We start from the raw sequence: 19,705 nt of genomic DNA, 5'->3' as shown, positions 1-19,705 counted from the left end.
GACTGGTTATTTAGTAGCACCATATAGCAATAATTGGTGTTGAGTGGGTTTCCTAGACCTTTAGGCCACTGTGCTACTGCACCTGCTGCACGACTCAAATCATTACTCTAGTGCCTGCAAGGCAATGTCTAAAATATATATATCTTTTAGAAGGGCACATTCAGGCTCCATGGAGAAAGTATACTGCATTCCTCTTTCCTATAAACGCTGTCACTTTGAAGTCAGCCGAAAGCAAAAGAATCACCAGGCTCCGACGACAACTCAGCTTCACATTTGACCTCGGTCTTTGGATGCCCAGCAAATGTGACTAGATAAGAACAAGATTGAAATGCCTGTTTATTGCAGAAAACAAGTTTGTGGAAGAATACTTTAAACAAGGCTTTGGCAAGAGGAGGAACTACACAAGCTGCACAGCCTTAAACAATTAGTGTAAATGCAGAATAGGTGAGCCACAAACCAAAAAGCCAATAGCAAGCAACGGCCAGAATGCATTCCCAGGTCAAATGGCGTAGGTAGACGTTGCATTTGCCACCCAGCGGCCGCATGTAACAGTGGGGAGGGGGGTGGTGGGTTTGCTGGCGATTATTCCCGTGGCGGTCGCAAGTAAGAGCAGGGGGGGGGGGGGAGAGAAGGAGTAGAAGGCCGCTCCCAAAACTCGTGCAGGCCAGGGCGGACCGCTCCCTCAGCCCCCCCTTGCTACACCACTGCCCAGGTCAACTTTCTGCAAGATGTCTTTCGCATAGCCAGACAGCTGCACAGTATAGTAGGTGGCGACCTAAAAAGGGGCAGATTTCTACTTGGATTTCTAATTTCTTGTGATTATTCTTTGACTAACTCAAGGATCTGCCACAGAAACTACTTTGGGAACAGAAACGGAACCTTCCTTCTGACTTCAACCGGTAACGGTGCAGAGACTTGTGGTGTTTTGTGATGTAGAGCTTTGTGAACACGTATTGCCTTCGGGTTTAAATGGGTTCGGTCATTATCATAGATGTGTTTGAGACAGTCCCTACAAGGTTTAACCCCTGTCATTTTAAAAGGGGAAATCTCCTTTGCACATTGGTAAAACTGAAGAAAAAACTAAACAATCTCGTCATAGATGAAAGGATTAGAGCTCTGGATCCACATCTCCAAGAAAGGAACCAACGTCAGCATGCATGGCTGGTCCCTATATGTGGCTCAGTTTGTCACTTATGGAGCGGGACATAGCAACGTGGAGCCAAATGACATCACCTACCGGCACACAGGAGTGCACCTTTGAGTTTTCAGGATCCAGTCTAACGCCTGGGGAATATTCACATGGTGAGGAATCTGCGATTGGGAATATCCATATGAAACTGCTGAGGGTGCTGTAGCTTGTGTTTGAAAATAATAGTTACAAGTATGTAGTTTAAGTGACTTCGTAAACACCTCGGACTGCAAATACCTGTAGCCCTTCAGATCCTTCATTAACCCCTTCAATAGATGATCCACCAAACCCTGGATAACCCAATTTTAAACAAAAGAAATACTCAAAGAGCTGTCCCAAGAAATATCAGAAATATCAGATGAGCATATGTAGGCCAAGAAGCAGAGTCTTGCATGGTAATATTGTCTCACAGATAGAGATACTGAAAAACATTGATTGCGAGGGATACCGAAATCCGCCTATACTTCAGTGAATGACCTGAGGAGCTGATTTGTAAGGTAGAGTTCAGATTCGTCGCACAATGACTCTTTATTGATTTTACAGGTTATTGAGAGTGCAGGGTTGTTCTAAACAGGCATACCCTCAAATAATTTGAATATTTGTAATTATCAGTAAAGGACCCATCGTGCACAGACCAATTGATCCCTTAAACTTTTGCATGGCAAAGAGGGTTGGTTGGACAATCCCAAACCCAAACAAGAGGTGGGCAGGGGTTTGATAAACCTCAACCAATGAGAATACTGGGAATCAATCACATACAAGTGTGATTAACCTCTGCCTTAGTGCAATCCAGTAATAGAAATGGAAACTTGGCTAATATCAACCACCTAATCAGTAAGAGAGGTTAAAAAATAAATACATATGCAGCACCCTTTGTGGATTTCTACATCCCAAAAATACATGACAAAAAAGCATGGTTTCATTTTAAGAGAAATGAGTGATGGCACACACAGGAAGGGCTTGGAAGTGTGTGTGTTTTAGGCAGTAGAATCATTTAAGTTAATTTGCCACATATCCTTTAAAAGCAAGTGATCTCTTTTATTTTACGAATAGCCTTTGCGGAATCACAGTTCCAACTATAAATTTGAGAATAGCATAAGGGAGAACGGATCCCTTAATAACTAAGACCACCGAGGATTTCAATCATCTTAGAACTAGGAATTGCTTAAAAGTATGACTGGAATTTTAGATTATTATACATCTTTCAGACAATGCTATGTGCATACCCACTTCCTACATCAGGAATTTTGAAGAGTCACTTACTTTGAATTCTATTAAAATACAATTCAGCAAAAATGTTGTGTCTGAAAATCACTATGAAGCCAAAGTGTTGGCTTCATGGTGATATTCTGAAATTCTTTTCCATCCCAGACTTACAAATTAGACTTTTACTTAACGTAAACACATTTGAATGAATCTATTCACTCTAACAAGTGCGTGTGTCACCAGAACACATGTTGGAAGATGTGCTGTGTAAAACACAAATCAACCCCAACATTTACATCTACAGAGAAAATCCTCCATGTGAAACAATATTCATCTTTGCTCAAGAAAACTTTGTATTAAAACTTCAGGTACATAAATCAGAAATGGCTAAGTCTGTTAGTCACAAACATAGCATTCAATCAATCAAAGCATGTCCAATGAGATACCAATCAGAACCTTTAAGCAGGCTACCCCCCCCTGCAAGCAATACAAAACTCAAAAGTGATCCAAACAGCAGTCATTTTCACAGGGCATGCTCAAGGATGTTGAAATGGGTCTCTGTCTATCTGGGTTAAACTCCAAGCTTTACTGCTTAAGATGGAAGCAGACCGTGACAAAATCTAAAACTGATACAGAGGTGTGTGGCACTGTGGGTTTCCAGTAAATGACAGAGGGGCTCACAGTATCCACACCAATGGTGGACGTCAACAATTTTTACATTGAGAATAGTAGAATTTTGAATTAAACCACCAGATGGTAAAATTATGTAGGGAAAACCAGTGAAAATGATGCAGTGAAAACCATCTTGTAGAAGATAGTTTCTCAAGAACATTTCATACAAATATCAAAAGGTATACATGTTCTTCAAATCGCAAAAGTAAATACTCAAAATACAATACAAAAAGTACTCTTTGGGATAGAAATTTAAAGCTAAAAGAAATAAAATAAGTTTTGTTGGAAATCACCAATGGACTAGGCTGCTCTCTTGCCCTGAAGCAAAAAAGAAGGAAATCATTCTCAAGTGTAATTCTAGTTAACAATAAAGCTTCACAAATACATAGTGTGGATAGCTAATTTTTAACTGCCCTTCCAAGAAGAAAATAAAGACAGGAATTGGGGTCAACCTCAGGCAAAACTCAGAGGGAAGTTAGACATTGCAACTTTAAGGCACCTTGCTTTTCCAATGTCTCTCGATAAAATTACTATGTCAGATTAAAAACTTAATTTCTTCAGGCCAGCCCGAGAGAGAGACACTTAACACTAAAATCTCATCCACTCTTCAGGTTAATCCTGAAAAGAGGTGGATTGAGCACAAATTCAATGAAAATACCCAAGAAGGTAAAATAGTATTACAAATAAGTAAACTATCGTTAAATAGCATGAGATATTCAATGTTAATCATAAAGAATATATGGAGATGGGTAAACTAAGAGTGGAGAAGACCGGTTAACAGTTAGCTGGTCCAACATATTTGTTTTGGTATCCGGATCCAGACAGTAAAATATAGAACAGGTATTAAATGAACTTTGCGGAGCAGCTCTGCAAACTTAATTTATAGGTTCTTCAAAAAAAAAAAAAAAGCAGAGGTGGCTGCCTTACATTCCTTGCTAAGTGGGCTCTGGTTCTCCCAGGGAGGGACCTGTTGGCCTTTTCATAAAATGTAGCAATCCTTAACACTATTAAATTGTCTGTGGATTATTTAGAGAAAGCTTGTCACGCACAAATAGCACCATAACTTTGTCTAATCAGTGTAGCAGCAGGTGATTTGTTTCAAATCAAGACAGTGAAGGACTCTTACTGTGGGCAAAGGAGTGGTGGAAAACAATGGAAAGTACTAATATGATTTATACGATTATCTGAAACGACCTTTGCGAAAATAGAAAGGTCATTCATAAGGTGAGGCGTAGGTTGTGGAGACTGATACACAACCCTTCCCTGTTGCTGAGACAGGAAATCCTCTAGAAATGGTAGCCTGATCTGAGGACAAATGCTCAAGCTCGGAAGCACTGGGTACCATACTCTCATGGCCCAGTCTGAGAGAATTAAGATGACTTGCACCACATCGGTTCTGATCTTCCACAGAACCATAGGCAGGAGAAGTTGAAGTAGAAACCTATACAACAGCCTTTTTTCCCAAACCAGCCGAAATGTGTCTGCGAGAGAATGCCTTGGAACAAACGTCAACATGCAAAACTGATAACACTATGTTCAACTGTGACCGATCTAGCCACAAGCAAATTTCACTGTTTGAAAACGCCATGAGTCAACCCTCATGGAGACATCAACTGTGATCCGCCGGATGTCGTCAGCTCAGTTCATCTGCTAGGGTATTCAGGGACTCCACAAAGTGATTGGTTACCGGGAAGATGTACTGCCATTCCAGCCACCTTCAGAGAGGTAGCTCCTCCTTGCAAAGGATCGAGGACCGCACTCTGCTTTGCTTGCTGCAGTACCACATGGCGGTCGTGCACCAGCCTCCCCTTTACGGATGACAAGAAGGCTTTCTGTTTTCAGGTCTAAATGATCACCCAAAGATGCAAAAGTCTGTTATGGAGCAGGCTCTCTGGCAGAGACCAAAGGCCTCTGATCTCCACCTCCCTCAGGTGACTAAACCAAACCAAGCAGTGGTGCATCTGTCACAACCTTGAAGACTGAGTGGGGAAGGGAGAGCAGTCTGCTGCAGGGCAGGCTGACTTCTATCTGCTATCAAATATCCTGAGAAGTTCTCTTGAGAGATCTGGATGGAACTGGCGAAGCAGTCTTGATGCTGAGTCCACTGAAAACTGCGCTATCATTGCAGGGTCTAAATTTGCCATATGGCATTGAGGATGAGGAGGAAGCATGAGGCTAGCAGTCTCAGAGATGTCCTTAACGAGATCCAGTATTGTGCCCGAAACATCAGGACCACATCCTGAATGCTCCAAACTCACTGATGCAGTGGAAAGGCCCTGTACACTACTGATGGATACAGATATGTTGTTACAGATGGACAAGTAACTTACCTTCGGTAACACCTTATCTGGTAGAGACATGATCAAGCCACAGATTTGTTACCTTAGAATTTACAAGGGGCCAGACTGGATTCAGACGACACTTACTCAAACAATACCCTTGCGCACGGTAGGTGGCGTCGGTCGGCTATGCGTGATGTCAATGTCGTCTGCACTATAAGTGACATCGGAGTCACCCGTTTCAGGCGCCACCTCAGTGCGCGGACATCAGTTACTTTTCACGACTTTCCATGCCAGGAGAGTGGAGCCATAAAGTACACGGACACTGGTGTGTTTAGATCTCAGGCCCTGAAAGGGAACAGCAATTGACCCTAAAAACCTGTCCGCAGTGCGGGGAGGATGGGTAGGTCGGTAAGGAATGTGCGGCTAGATCAAGTCTCTAACCAGATAAGGAGTTACTGAACATTAATTTCTTGTCCATCTGATAGAGACATCTAGCGCAGACTCCTTACCTTTAAATAGATACCCAAGCAACACCATCCCTGAAGGAGGGACTGCAGACAAGGTTAGATCAGGAAGTCCTGCAGGACTTAAATGTCCATACAGTAGTGTTTGGTGAACGTGTGCAGGGATGCCCACGTTGCTGCCTAACAAATGTCAAGGACTGGAACACCAAATTGCAATGCTCTGATAGCAACCTTAGCTCTGGTGGAAGGAGCCCTTAAGCCTTCAGGTGGCTGCTTTTTGGCCATAGCATAGTAAATTTTGATGCAGAGGACGACCCATCACACAATAGTCATCTTCTGCACCGCACAACCTTTCTTTGATCAAACATACCCGACGAAGAGTTGGTTGTTCAGCCGGAACTCTTTAGTGTGGTCAAGGTAGAATGACAACAGTCTTTTTTGGGTCCAGACTGGTGAGTTGTTACTCCTCATTAGAGAGGTGCAGAGATACAAAGTTGGCAAGGTGCACCGATTGTCCAACATGGAATAGTATTACCACTTTCAGTAAGAAAGAGGCCCTAGTGCGAAGCACCAACTTAAAAGGGAAGATGGTCAGGTAAGTAGGCTTCGATGACAAAGCCTACAATTCGCTTACCCTCCTGGCAGAAGTCATTGCCACTAAAGAGCAAGTTACTTACCTTCGGTAACGATACATCTGTAAGAAACATTAGTTAGTTAGATTCCTCACCTTAGAATATCCCCAGGCGTCAGGCTGGATCCAGAAAGATTTTTAGTCAACAATAACCTTGCGCGTCGCTAGGCATCGTCTGCGGCTCAGAGTCCGTCGTCGGCATCACCGGGATGACGGAGTACTTCGACGCCGCACTCGCGCGCTGACATCAGTTCTTGTACATAGCTTTCCGCGCCAGGAACGCAGAGCCATGCAAGAGACCGACACTGGTGCCAAACATTCTAGGGCCCTGAAAGGGATGACCTCAACCCTAGATATCAGTTCGCAGAACGGGGAGGATGGGTGGGGCGGTGAGGAATCTAACTAATGTTTCTTACAGATATATTGTTACCGAAGGTAAGTAACTTGTTCATCTGAAAGAAACACGTTAGTTAGATTCCTCACCTTAGAATAGATACCCCAGCAATGCCAACCCCAGTGGTGGGCCTGCAAACCAAGATCACACCAGAAAGTCCTGGAGAACAGAACGGCCAAAGAAGCCGTCTCTCCGGACTTGGCTGTCCAGGCAATAGTGTTTGGCAAACGTGTGCAGCGAGGCCCACGTTGCTGCCTGACAGATGTCCTGCAAGGGGACTCCCCAGCCCAGGGCAGTGGTCGCCGCTGTGGTCTGAGTGGAATGGGACCTCAGCCCTACAGGAGGTTCCTTTTTAGCTAAGGAGTAACAGGCCTTGATACACAAAACGACCCACCAAGAGATGGTTCGTTTGTGCACCACCCGCCCCTTCTTAGTGCCCACGTAGCCAACAAAGAGTTGGTCGTCCACCCGGAACTGTTTGGTGCGGTCCATATAGAAAGACAGCCCCTCTTTGGGTCCAGACGGTGGAGCCTCTCTTCCTCTTTCGAAGGATGCGGAGGCGGAAAGAAGGTGGGCAGAGTAACAGACTGTCCGATGTGAAAGGCAGTTACCACCTTAGGGAGAAAGGAAGGACGAGTCCTGAGAACAACTTTGTCCGGATGGACAGAAAGAAAAGGAGGCTTAGAAGAGAGCCTGGAGCTCACTCACCCGTCTAGCAGAGGTGATGGCAACCAGGAAAGCAGTCTTAAGAGTGAGAAGGCGAAGGGGACAATTATGAAGTGGCTCAAAGGGAGCGCACATCAGAAAGGTCAAACAAGGTTCAAATCCCACTGAGGCATTACGAAAGGGACAGGAGTTAACAGGTGAGTAATGAATGCCCTTAAAGAACCGAGAAACAGGGGATTTGAAAAGAGAAGGCTGATCAGGAAGCCATAAGAAAGCCGAAATAGCTGAAAGATAACCCTTGAGGGTGCCCAGAGCAGAGCCCTGCTGGGCCAAGGAAAGAAGAAAGAGGAGAACCTCAGAAAGAGGGGTGGAAAGGGGAACCATGCCACAAATTTGTTCCACCTGCAGGCGTATACGGATTTTGTGGAGGGACGCCTGGCTGACAGAATACCATTACAGACTTCAGGAGGCAAGTCAAATGTCATCAACTGCCGCCGCTTTATCTCCACGCATGGAGGTGGAGGCTGGACAGGTTCGGGTGGAGGACCGTCCCCTGCTGCTGTGACAGAAGGTCCTCCTGAAGAGGCAGTCGTATCGGGGGATCATCGTCAGACTGAGTAGCTCGAGATACCAGTATCTTTGTGCCCAATCCGGAGCCACCAAGATGACTTGCGCCCGGTTGCGCCTGATCTTCAGCACTCTGGGCAGAAGTGGTATAGGCGGAAAGGCGTACAACAGACCGCAACTCCACTCACGACGAAAGGCGTCCCCGAGCGAGTGCCGCCTTGGAAACTCCAACGCGCAGAACTGCTGACATTGCGCGTTCTCTTCGGTGGCGAATAGATCTAACCAAGGCTCTCACCACTGCCGAAAGAGGCCTTGCGCCACGTCCGAGTTTAGACGCCATTCGTGATCCATCATGCACCGGCGGCTGAGTTTGTCTGCTCTGGCGTTCAGACAGCCCGCCAGATGTTGAACCACCAGGGTGATGCCCTGATGTTCCAGCCATGTCCAGAGGCGCAGAGCCTCCTGACAAACGGTCCACAACCCCACCCCGCCTTGTTTGTTGCAATACCACATGGCAGTGGTGTTGTCCGTGAACACCCGCACTACACTTCCCCGGACAGAGGGAAGGAATGCCTTCAGTGCAAGTCGGATCGCCCTCAGCTCCAGAAGGTTGATATGGAGCCGGAACTCCGCCGGAGACCAGAGGCCTCTGACCTGTGCCTCTTCCATGTGGCCCCCCCATCCCAGGAGGGACGCATCCGTCACTACCAGGTGCTCCAGTTGGGGTAGGGAGAGGGATCTGCCACTGATCCAATCGCGGTCCATGAGCCACCACTGCAACTGTCTCCGAGTGCCCTCTGAGATCAGGACGTGGTCGGACAGGTTGCCCCGATGCTGGGCCCACTGCAGAGCCCACATTCGCCATCTGGCGTGATGCACCAACAGGATGCAGGAGGCCATCAGACCCAGAAGCCGCAACACCAACCTGACCGAAACCCGGGATAGAGGGCGAAAGATGGGAATCAGGGCCTGAATAACCCGGACCCGCTGTTCCGGAGGATAGGCCCAGAACTGCGCCGAGTCCAGAACCGCTCCGATGAAGAGGAGCTTCTGGGAGGGACTCCGATGCGACTTCGGCACATTGATGGAGAACCCCAGCAAATGCAAGAGGTTGGCCGTAGTCTGGAGGTGGGAGACGACTACCTGGGGCGAGCCCACCTTCAACAACCAGTCATCGAGATAGGGGGAAGACTGGAACCCCCAATCTGCGCAGATGAGCTGCGACCACCGCCATCCCTTTCGTGACCACCCGAGGGGCACTGGTGAGGCCAAAGGGGAGCACGGTAAACTGAAAATGCTTGTGGCCTACCGTGAACTGCAGGTAACGCCGGTGGGCCGGCAGGACGGGGATGTGGAAATAAGCTTCCTGCAAGTCCAACGCTACCATCCAGTCGCCAGGGTCTAGGGCAGCCAGAACCTGAGCTAAGGTGAGCATCTTGAACTTCTCCTTCCGGAGGAAGGCGTTGACGCTCCTGAGGCCCAAGATAGGGCGTAGGCCCCCTTTGCCCTTCTTGGGAACCAGAAAGTGGCGGGAATAACAACCACAACCTACTTCTGGACCAGGAATGCGCTCGATGGCCCCCTTGGCCAAGAGGGCCGTAACTAAAGTTGCAAGTGATCCCCCGAAATTCGGTGGCACTGCGGTGGCATGGCTGGAGGGGTCGCCTCGAAGGGGAGGGAGTAGCCCCTTCGGACAGGTGGGTGCTGCAAATCGTCCGATGTGATGGTGCGCCAGTGGAGCAGGTGATGGTGAACTCTGCCTCCCACTGGTGTGGAATGGGCCTGAAAGCTCGGACTAGGAGGGCTTTGAGGCGGATGCTGCTGGGGTAGATGTGGACGGACCGGCACGTTGTCCCCCTGTACCGCCGTGGCGGAATCCACGTCCGCGTAGAGGTTGGTTCTGCGGCCTGTGGCTAGTCGGACGTGAGGGGACGCCCCTTCCTTGGCCACGAAAGGGACCAAAAGCAGAAGTTTGCGGGCGCGGGGCCGAAAGGCCCAAGGACTTGGCCGTAGCCCTGGAGTCCTTAAAGCGCTCCAGCGCACTATCCGCTTTGTCGCCAAAAATGCCCATGAGGGTGCTCTGGACATCCCCGGAAAAACTCGTGGACCGCAGCCAGGCATAGCGACGAAGCGCCACCGTGGTCGACATTGCCCTGCCCAGCGAGTCCGTTGTGTCCAGTCCACATTGGATGGCATGCCGTGCCGCATCCCGCCACTCGGCAAGAGCCTGGGCGAGTCATGTCTGGGCCTCCTCCGGACACTGGGGCAGCACATCCTCCACCGTATCCCACAGGGAGTGGGAGTAACGGTCCAAAAGACACGCGGTGTTGATAGACCACAACCCCAAACTCAGGGAAGAGAACAGCTTCTTCCCAAACTGTTCTAGCCTTTTGGATTGCCGATCCGGGGGAGCGGACGGGAAGGAGGTCTGGGAGGTAGAGGCCTGGATAACCAGGCTCTCGGGCGTGGGGTGTTGGGACAGAAAACTGGGGTCGCCCGGTGCAGGGCGGTGGCGCCGGGCCACGTTCCGGTCCACAGGAGGAACTGCGGAGGGCTTGGACCAGGTGCCCTTCAGAACGTCAATGAGTGCCTCACTGACTGCAGCAGAGGCTCCAAGGAGCTTACTGACGGTTGAAGCACTTTGGTGAGGAGGTTCGTCCTCACGGCCACAGCAGGCAGTTCTAGCCTAAGGGCTTCGGCCGCCTTGCGCAGCACCAGAGAAAATGCAGCACCCTCCTCTGAAGCCACGGTTGGAGGAGAGATGAAAGCCAGTGTCAGGGGAGGAGTCAAGACCACTGGCATCCCCCAGCTCGTCTGCCCAGTCCGGAGATAACTGGCCCTGCTGGGCCAGAGGGTCCTCAGTCCCCTCTCAGTTGTCACCGTCATCCGATTCCTGGTATACAGGTGGAATGATCGGAGCTGGGCGGAAGATGAAATTGCCACCTATCGGCGTCGGGTGCGGCGCTGGCCGGCGCCGCTCCGACGTCGGGCCCGGACCGGGACTAAACTGGGGAACGGCGTCATCCAGGGACGGCGCCGGGGGTGGCACCGGAGGAGTCGGCGCAGGGGTTGTGAGGTCGACCGGCGCCGACTGGGATCCAGGCCTGGATCCCCCGGGGACCTGCGGCGTCCGGACCGGAGTTGACGACGCCGTCGGCTCGCTAGGCCTCCCAGTCGAGCCTGCGGGGCCCGAAGGCGTCAACAGCGGAGCCAGGTTCCTCATGGCCATGAGGAAAGCACTGACCTCCGCCGGAGTCGCGTCAGTCCGAGGGACCGGAGGGTATGGGGACAGACGAGACCCCTGCGGCTCTGTCGGAGCCGCGCGGGTGGTGCCACCCGAACCCTCAGCGGAGACGCGCGACCGGCGAGGGGAGTCAGAAGAGCGATGTCGCTTCTTTGACTTCTTGCTGTGCTTCGACTTACCAGATTTCAAAGACATGGACCCCGACGAGCGGTGGTGGCTGCGGCTCTGCGACCGGTCCCTCGACCTCCTCCTCCTCGACCGGGACCTTGAGCGGCGCGACTCGGCGTCATGGTCGGTTCCAAGGCAATAGAGGCACCGGCGGTGGTGGTCTGTGACCGACATCAGTCGGTGACAGGAGTCACAAGCCTTAAAGCCAGGCATCCCTCCCGGCACCAGAGTCGATGTCGACAAGAATAGAACCAAAAGAGTTCAAAAAAGTTTAGTCAAAGAGTGACTAAAAGGGTATGCTCTTCCCGGATCGGCGCTTATTGGCACGGAAAAAAGAAGAACTGACGTCAGCGCGCGAGGGCGGTGTCTAAGTACTCCGACGACGTCATCCCGGCGATTACGACGCAGACGACGGACACGGAGCCGCAGACGACGCCTAGCAACGCGCAAGGGTATTGCTGACGAAAAATCTTTCCTGATCCAGCCTGACGCCTGGGGATATTCTAAGGTGGGGAATCTAACTAACGTGTTTCTTTCAGATATTGGCATTTCCTGTTTAACCTCGTTGCAAATAAATGCAGTGTTGGTTTCCCCCAAACTTGGAAGATTTTGTCCACCTGCATCTGCTCCAGTTCCCATTCGTGACAGCCCGCTAGAGATCTGCTCAGCGCGTCGGCCAGAGTAATATGGAGCCCCTTGACGTGTTCTGCTCTCAAGGTGATCTTGTGGAATGTGACCCACTCCCACAATTCCTGAGCATCCTGCGATAGAGACAGCGATTTTGTTCCTCCTTGTTTGTTGATGTAATACATGCTGGTCGTTTTATCGGTACGGACCAGCACTGAGGAACCCGCAATCCTCGGGAGGAAAGCCTGCAGCAAGAGAAAAATGGCGCGAAGCTCCAATCTGTTGATATGCTGTTGCCGGTATTCTTGGGACCATTTTCCTTGAATCTGTAAATCTTGCAGATGGCCTCCCCATCCCTTCATGGAAGCGTTGGTTGTTAAAATGAAATCTGGAGTAGCTGGTAGGAAAGTGAGGCCTTGAGCCAAATTCACTATCTGAGTCCATCAATGCAGAGAATGAGTCGAACGATCCTCCGGCTTGCTGCCATTGCAGGTGCAATTCCTCTTGAAGAGGTCTCATTTTGAGCCGTGCCAAAAGTATGAGGTTTATGGCAGATGAACACATCCCCAGAAGAGAAGTGAACGTCCGGACAGGAACTGACTTTCTATTTGAAATTGCCAATTTTTTGAAGACGTAACTGGCGGTCTTTTGACAAGAATGCCTTGCACTGTATGGTGTCCAGCATCGCCCCCAGAAAAGGAATCACTTGAAGAGGATGCAGCTGTGAATTGTTCACGTTGAGAGTGAGACCCAGAGTCGAAAAGAGATGTAGGCATGTTGTGATAGCGCGATTGGCTGCCTGTTCCGAAGGACCTTTGAGCAACCAATCATCTAGATACGGGAAAACCTGTATTCCTTGAGATCTCAATGTCGCTGCCACTGGTGCCAGACATTTTGTGAAGATACTTGGTGCTGATTTCAGTCCGAATGGGAGCACCTTGAACTGATAGTGGACGCCAGCCACTGTGAATCGTAGATATTTGCAATGCTTGGGGTGTATAGGGATGTGAAAGTACGCATCCGCCAGATCTACGGAAGCCATAAAATCCCCTTTGTTTAGACAGCTTAACACCTCGGAAAGTGTGACCATCTGTAAGCGTTGCTTTTTGAGGAATCTGTTGAGCTTGCGGAGATCTAGGATCAGACGCCACTCCTCTGACTTCTTGATGAGAAAGAAACGAGAGTAGAATCCGGTTCATATTTGGGACGCTGGGACTTTTTCTATTGCATTCTTCCGAAGCATCTTTAAAGCTTCTTTGAACAATAAGTGAAGACGAGGGGGAGCCCTGGGCGGAGTAGTAGGTGGCCGTTTGATGAATTCCAAGGTGTGACCTTTGCTTACTAAGTTGAGAACCCATTGGTCCGAAGTGATCTGATGCCACTCGTGAGGGAGGGAACGATAACTGGCGTCCTGCATTGATCATTGCATCCTGTTGGTCTCGCGAACATGATTGTTCGATCGCTTTCGACCACACTGGGATAGACCAGATGAAGAAGATTGTCGGTAGGATGATTGGCCGTAATGCTGTCTATATAGTGCCTGATACTGTATTTTGCTGATTTTTGTACCCTCCTCTAGAAGCAAAACCGCGTCCCCTTGCACCTCTGAATGATCCGTGCCTGTATTGTAGAGCGCCGAGCAATTTAGCAGTATCAGTGTCCGTTTTTATAGCAAAGAGGGCCTCCTCAATGTGCTTTCCGAATAAGGATTCCCCATCATAGGCCATGTCTAAGATCTTAGTCTGTACTTCTGGCCTAAAAGATGTGGCTTTAAGCCATCCTTGGAGTCTGAGTACTGCAGCTCCAGCAAGTTGTCTAAAGCTGGTGTTTGCAATGTCCAAAGCGCAATCTACGATCTCAGATGCGACTCATTCTCCCTCTAAAAGTATCTTTCTTGCATCCGGATTTTTGGATCTTTGTTGGGCGGCTTGTGATATCATCAAATCTGGTCGGGATGACCTAACAAGCAAGATGGAGTATTAGGAGGAGCACAGTACTTTTAATCAATGCGAGGGAGTACAGCCGGCATGGAAGCAAGCGTTTTCATAATCTTAATTCCTTCATTCCAGATATAATCAATGATAGGAATTGCTCTTGTAACCTTTCTATATTCTTCTTTAAAATCATGTAAAAAGCAATCCGTGTGCTCTACAGTAACTGGCTATTGAAATCTAGATGTCGCTCGTTGCATCAAGTTAGGAAAACCCCCGATGTCCTCAGGGGGAGAATCCGAAGGCTGAGGCATGGGAGGAGAAGGCATTGGTATGACGTAATAATCCCAAGGATACGTGTTAGTATCTTTATCCGGTAATTCGCCCTCTTCAACCTCTCCCGCCGAAGTAGTGTCATGATGTCCTTGCGGCGATGAACCAGGAGGGTGAGGCGACGAAGCAGGAACCCCTGTCTGGGGTAACGGATCAGGAACCTCTGTTGATAGAGGTGGAAATTTTGGAGTAGGCTGTTGTGGTGGAAACCTCTGACGATAATCCGCCAGCATGGCTTGGAGATCTTGAATGAGCGTAGGGGGAAGATGACTCATTTCTCTGTGAAACGACTCCCTTCTGGGAGGTCTATGATATGGGAGAGCAAGATCTTCCTGATAATAATCCTCATGATATTCTTCATCATCCTCCTCTTGGCACTTGATGTTAAGTTCAGAGGGGTGGTGAGCAATGCCGAACGGTCCCTCGTCATCATCTTCGTCATTATACTCATCTTCGACATCAGTTTCCAAGATAAGAAATGGCAATAGAGGAGATATCTTACTGTTATCCTGCCTTTGGTAAGTTTTCAGCTGAAAATGAGTATATGATATGGGCGTTGCATGTAATGGCTGCGAGACTGATAAACTCGTCGTCGACGACTTCTTCGCCGACGGGCTCTTCGTCGTCGACGGGATAACCGCCGACGGGCTCTTCGTCAACGTGACTTTCGTCGACGGGACTGTCGTCGACGGGACTGTCGTAGATGGGCTCTTCGTCGACGGAACTGACGTCAGCGGGACAGTCGTCGATGAGATCGATTTTAAAGAGGCAAGTACCTTCGAAGAGCTCGATAACGACACGGTCGTCGACGATGTTTTAGATGATGAACTCTTCGTCGACCAGACTTTAAGAACAGGTTTCTGGTAGATTTTAGACGACACAATAGGTGAAGAAATAGCCATTGTCGAGAAGGTAGCAGTCGACAAGAGGGCAGCAGAAGTGACAGAAACAGTCTGTGATGGAACCAGTGTGAGAGTATTAAGCTGGATCTTACTCACAGTTTTAGAAGTTGAAGGCCTCTTGGATTCCTCAGAGGGCGAAGACAGCGTTGACCCAGGGGAAGGTTTAGGGGACCTCTGTGAATGGTCAGAAACAGCATGGGAGGACTTATGATGTTTCCTCCCCTCACTGGAAGAGCTGTCTCGAGAACTAGCCATTATGCTTGAAGTTGAGGCCTTATCTGCCTCAGCTGAGGAAGATTTGAGCCATAAGAGAAGCCTTGCCTCCCTATCCCTCAGAGTTTTAGGAGGGAAGGTACGGTAAATTCTACAATTCTTAGCAACATGCTCTGGATGAAGGCAGTAGATGCAGTCCTTGTGTTGGTCATCCACATGGACCCTCTTCTTCTCACAAGTCCTGCAGGGTCTAAAAAGGGCCTTTTTTTTATCAGACATCCTGAAGAAAAGAAGTGAAAAACTGACTAGGCACTCAGGGAGACTCCCTTCCACACGACGTGCGGTGAAAATATGAGGAGAACTGCCTCTGCTGGGAAGGTTCTAGAGGGTGCTGGCAGCTGATTGGAACTAATTTTTTAGTTCATTTCATATAATGAGGTAGATAGGCTACTTAGGTTTAGGCCTTTTGGCTTCCTTTCAGCCTACTACTGTTATTTACTCAGGGCACTGCTTTTGTATTTTACCGTGGGACTCCTGCCTCGGCGACGGGGAACGATTCAGGCATGTGAACCTATGAATCACACGTTTTTTGACAATCAAGTACAGTATATCCCAGCAACTGCAAGAGTAGGACTGGCGTAATAATTTAATACATTTGTAAATCAGCAATTGTAGGTAAAAATTTTCCCTGAGAAAATCATGAGTGATCTACACCAATGACCCTTTGCTAAACTGAAAATTGTGTCAATTTATTAGAAGTATACACCTTTCTGGGTCACCTATGTGTTTGACAAATCTTCCTCCCACAAAATGCAAGTAGATCAAAACTGCAAAAGATAGGAAATCTTATAGAACGCTTTTTAAAGTTTTTTTTTTTTACTAATAACTCTGCCTGTTTCTGAAAGCTGAGAAGAGGATAGAAGAATGGCCCTAGCAAACATTTTGTTGCTGCCATTATTAGGGGGAAAACACATATTTTTTCAAACAAAAGAAATTGTCTTGTTTTGGCTATTTTCTTAATTTCCATCCAAAGAAATTTGCCAAAGCATGGGTACTTTTAGAATCCCCATCAGCTGTGGAAAATTATACACATTTACCCTGCACATCTTTGGTGTAAAAACAAAAATGTTATGTGGGCTCAACACTTAAGAAGTTAAAGGACTGTTGACAACAAAACCTCAACTATAACTTCTGATAGTCCCGGCATTCGTTTTGCTAGAGGCTAAGATCGAATTTTAGGCTGTAGGGCTGGGTATTTGCATCTGAAGTTTTATTATTTAGTTTCCAAGCAGTAATGTTTGTCAATTCATTAAATAAAGTGATGTCATACAATGGCAATGTTCTAAGGGCAATACAAAATGAAGATACTGGAGAGTGCCTAGCTCAAACTCCGGAATAGACTGGAGATAGGGTACTCCTGATGGCATTCTTATGGTAGCTAGTGTAGAAGGTATGTGGATTTGATAATGGATAAAAGGATGAGGTATATTAGAAGAGTTTGCCGACATGCTACTTTTAGATTATGTTCTGATGAATTAGGAATGCGTGGCACTTAATAGAGATACTGGGTCAAAAGTTCTTACGCTCCGCAGTCTCTGCTGAAGGATGCTGTTCCATATCCTGGACCCTTTAACGCTAACAAAGGAGCTCTGAACATTGTGCATGGTTTTGAACACAAGGTGGACCTAATTGGACTTTGGAAGTGATTTAGATTGTTAATCCTGTCTCCCTTTCCAGGGTGGGTGAAGAATCAAGAAAGTGAAAGTCAAGACAGACATATTGACAGAGAAATGGATGAGTTTGTCACTAATAGAAACAGCATGACAATTTAAGGTTATTGATTACAACAGTTTGTTTACGGATAGAATTGCAGGTTTTGACAAATGCCGTCTTAAGAACAGGAAAATTCTAGCATGAATACAACAGAAACTTATTTTCATGGAAGTAGAAATTAATGAAAGTACCTAAGTAATACATATCAGTCAAGGTATCAACAATTTGTTTGAGGTTCCGGACACATCCCACTGCTAAAGCTACCAGCAGCTCAAATCCAGCATTAATGGCAGCTGGGGTACTACATACTGGTATGGCCTGTTCTGCTGGCAACTCTCCGCTTTTCATGTACTGTAAATATACATTTGAAGCTGGAAAGATGAAGTCATCAATCAATTCCTGCAATGAACAAAAAAAGTTATCAACAGTGGGAATAATTTAGATGCGATGTCATTTTAATGATCAATGAAGAATGTGTGCTTAAACAACAAGTTACTTACATTCAGTAATGCCTAATCTGATAGAGACTATATGTACTTGCAGATTCCTTACCTTTGAATTTCCCCAGGGGTCAGACTGGATCCAGAAGATTTTTATTGAGCAGTACCTCTACGTGCTGGTAGGTGGCGTTCATCACCAGAATTTACATTGCGGTACCTATATAGGCGCAACCAAGGTGCGCTGACGTCCATTTCTCTTCACGACTTTACACACCAGAAGCACAGAGCCATGAATAACACTGACCACTGGTGTGTCAAAACTAGGGACCTGAAAGGGGTCATCCCTGTCACTAGAAATCAGTTTGAGGAGCAGGGGCGACAGGTGGGTTGGTAAGGAATCTGTGGCTAGATATAGTCTCTACCAGATAAGGCACTACCGAAGGTAAGTAACTTGTTCTTCTGATAGAGACTTCTAGCCACAGATTCCCTATATTTGAACAGATACCCAAGCAATACCATGAGGGTCTTTGAACTAATTTCAAACGAGAAAGTCCTGCAGGACCAAAAGGGCAAAGTACCCATCCCTGTGGACCCGACTGTCTAGACAGTAATGTTTGGTGAACGTGTGCAGAGTGAAGCTCACGTTGCTGCACAGCAGATATCCAGGACTGGAACTCAGAGTGCTAACGCAGTGGTAGCAGCTTCAGCTCTGGTAAAATGAGCTTGAGAGTTCAGGAGGTTGCTTATTGGCCAGTGACGACCCGAGGGATGGTTGGCTTCTGCACCGCTTGACCTTTTTTCACACCCACATACCCAACAAAGAGTTGGTAGTCCACCCAGAAATCTAGTCTACGGTCAAGGTAGAATGACAACACTCTTTTTGGGTCCAGGTGATGGTCGCTCATCTTCTTTAAAGGAATGGGAAGAAGCGTAAAAAGTAGGGAGGGTGCTTGTTTGGCCTACATGAAATGGTGTGACCACCTTTGGTAGAAAAGAGGCCCGAATGAGAAGTACCAATATATCAACATATATTGAGAGATGAGGCAGCCTAGATGATAAGGTCTGCAGCTCACTCACTCAACGGGCAGAGTTAATTCCCACAAGGAAGGCTGTTTTCAGAGTGAGAAGCCTGAGGGGACAATTGTGGAGAGGCTTGAAAGGAGCACATTAAAGAAGTCAAAAATAAATTAAAGGTCCACTGAGGCACAATGAATGGTGGAGGAGGGAAGAGATGAGTAAGACCTCTGAGAAACCTATGTACACTAGGGGACTTGAACAAAGAGGGTTGGTCAGGCAACCGCAAGAATGCAGAAATGGTAGAGTGCGCCCTTAGGAGTGCCCAGAGCAGAGCCCTGCTCGGCGAGGGAAAGAATGAAAATTAAGACATCAGAAAGGGGGATCAATAGTTTCTTCTGCACACCATGGCAAAATTGTTTTCCGACAGCAGGTGTACAACATCTTGGTGGAGGGACACCTAGCAGCCAAAATGATGTTACAGACTTACGGATGAAGGTCAGAAGCGGTCAACTGTCCCCGCTCAGCTTCCACGCAAGAAGGCAGAGTGCGCACAGGTTCAGGTAAAGAACCCTCTCCTGTTGCTGTGACAGAAAATCTTCCCAAAGGGGCCATGTGATCCTAGGATCGATGGCCATGCTCAGTAGCTCGGGATACCAGACTCTCTGTGCTCAGTCTGCATCCACAAGAATGACTTGGGCCTGGTCATTCCTGATCATCTTGAAAACCATGGGCAGAAGTGGTACGGGTGGAAAAGCGTACTGGAGCCCTGAACTCCACTTGAGACGAAAAGCGTCTCAGAGCGAAAGTCGCCTTGGAAAATCCAGTGCGCCAAACTGCTGACACTGCGCGTTCTCTGCAGAGGTAAACAGATCTAACCAAGGTTCTTCCCACTGCGAAAAAAGACACCTTCCGCCACCTCCGGGTGGAGACGCCATCTGTGATCTGCTAGGCATCTTCGGCGGAGTTCATCTACTCTGGTGTTCAGT

General features: G+C 48.0%; 1 protein-coding gene across 2 annotated transcripts in view; it reads right to left on the bottom strand.

Moving 5' to 3' along the window:
• USP9X (ubiquitin specific peptidase 9 X-linked) overlaps positions 1-19,705 on the bottom strand; it is a 1,605,828-nt gene that overhangs the window by 518,321 nt on the left and 1,067,802 nt on the right. For both annotated transcript variants that reach the window (XM_085622934.1, XM_085622935.1), the window contains exon 30: positions 17,454-17,661. In XM_085622934.1, the coding sequence (XP_085479060.1) occupies positions 17,454-17,661 (208 nt within the window). The remainder of the gene's footprint in view (positions 1-17,453; positions 17,662-19,705) is intronic.

This window comes from Triturus cristatus, chromosome 8 (genome assembly GCF_964204655.1).
Source record: "Triturus cristatus chromosome 8, aTriCri1.1, whole genome shotgun sequence".
Lineage (NCBI taxonomy): Eukaryota > Metazoa > Chordata > Amphibia > Caudata > Salamandridae > Triturus > Triturus cristatus.
The sequence above is the reverse complement of the archived record's forward strand: the minus strand, read 5'-3'. Positions and strand labels throughout refer to the sequence as shown.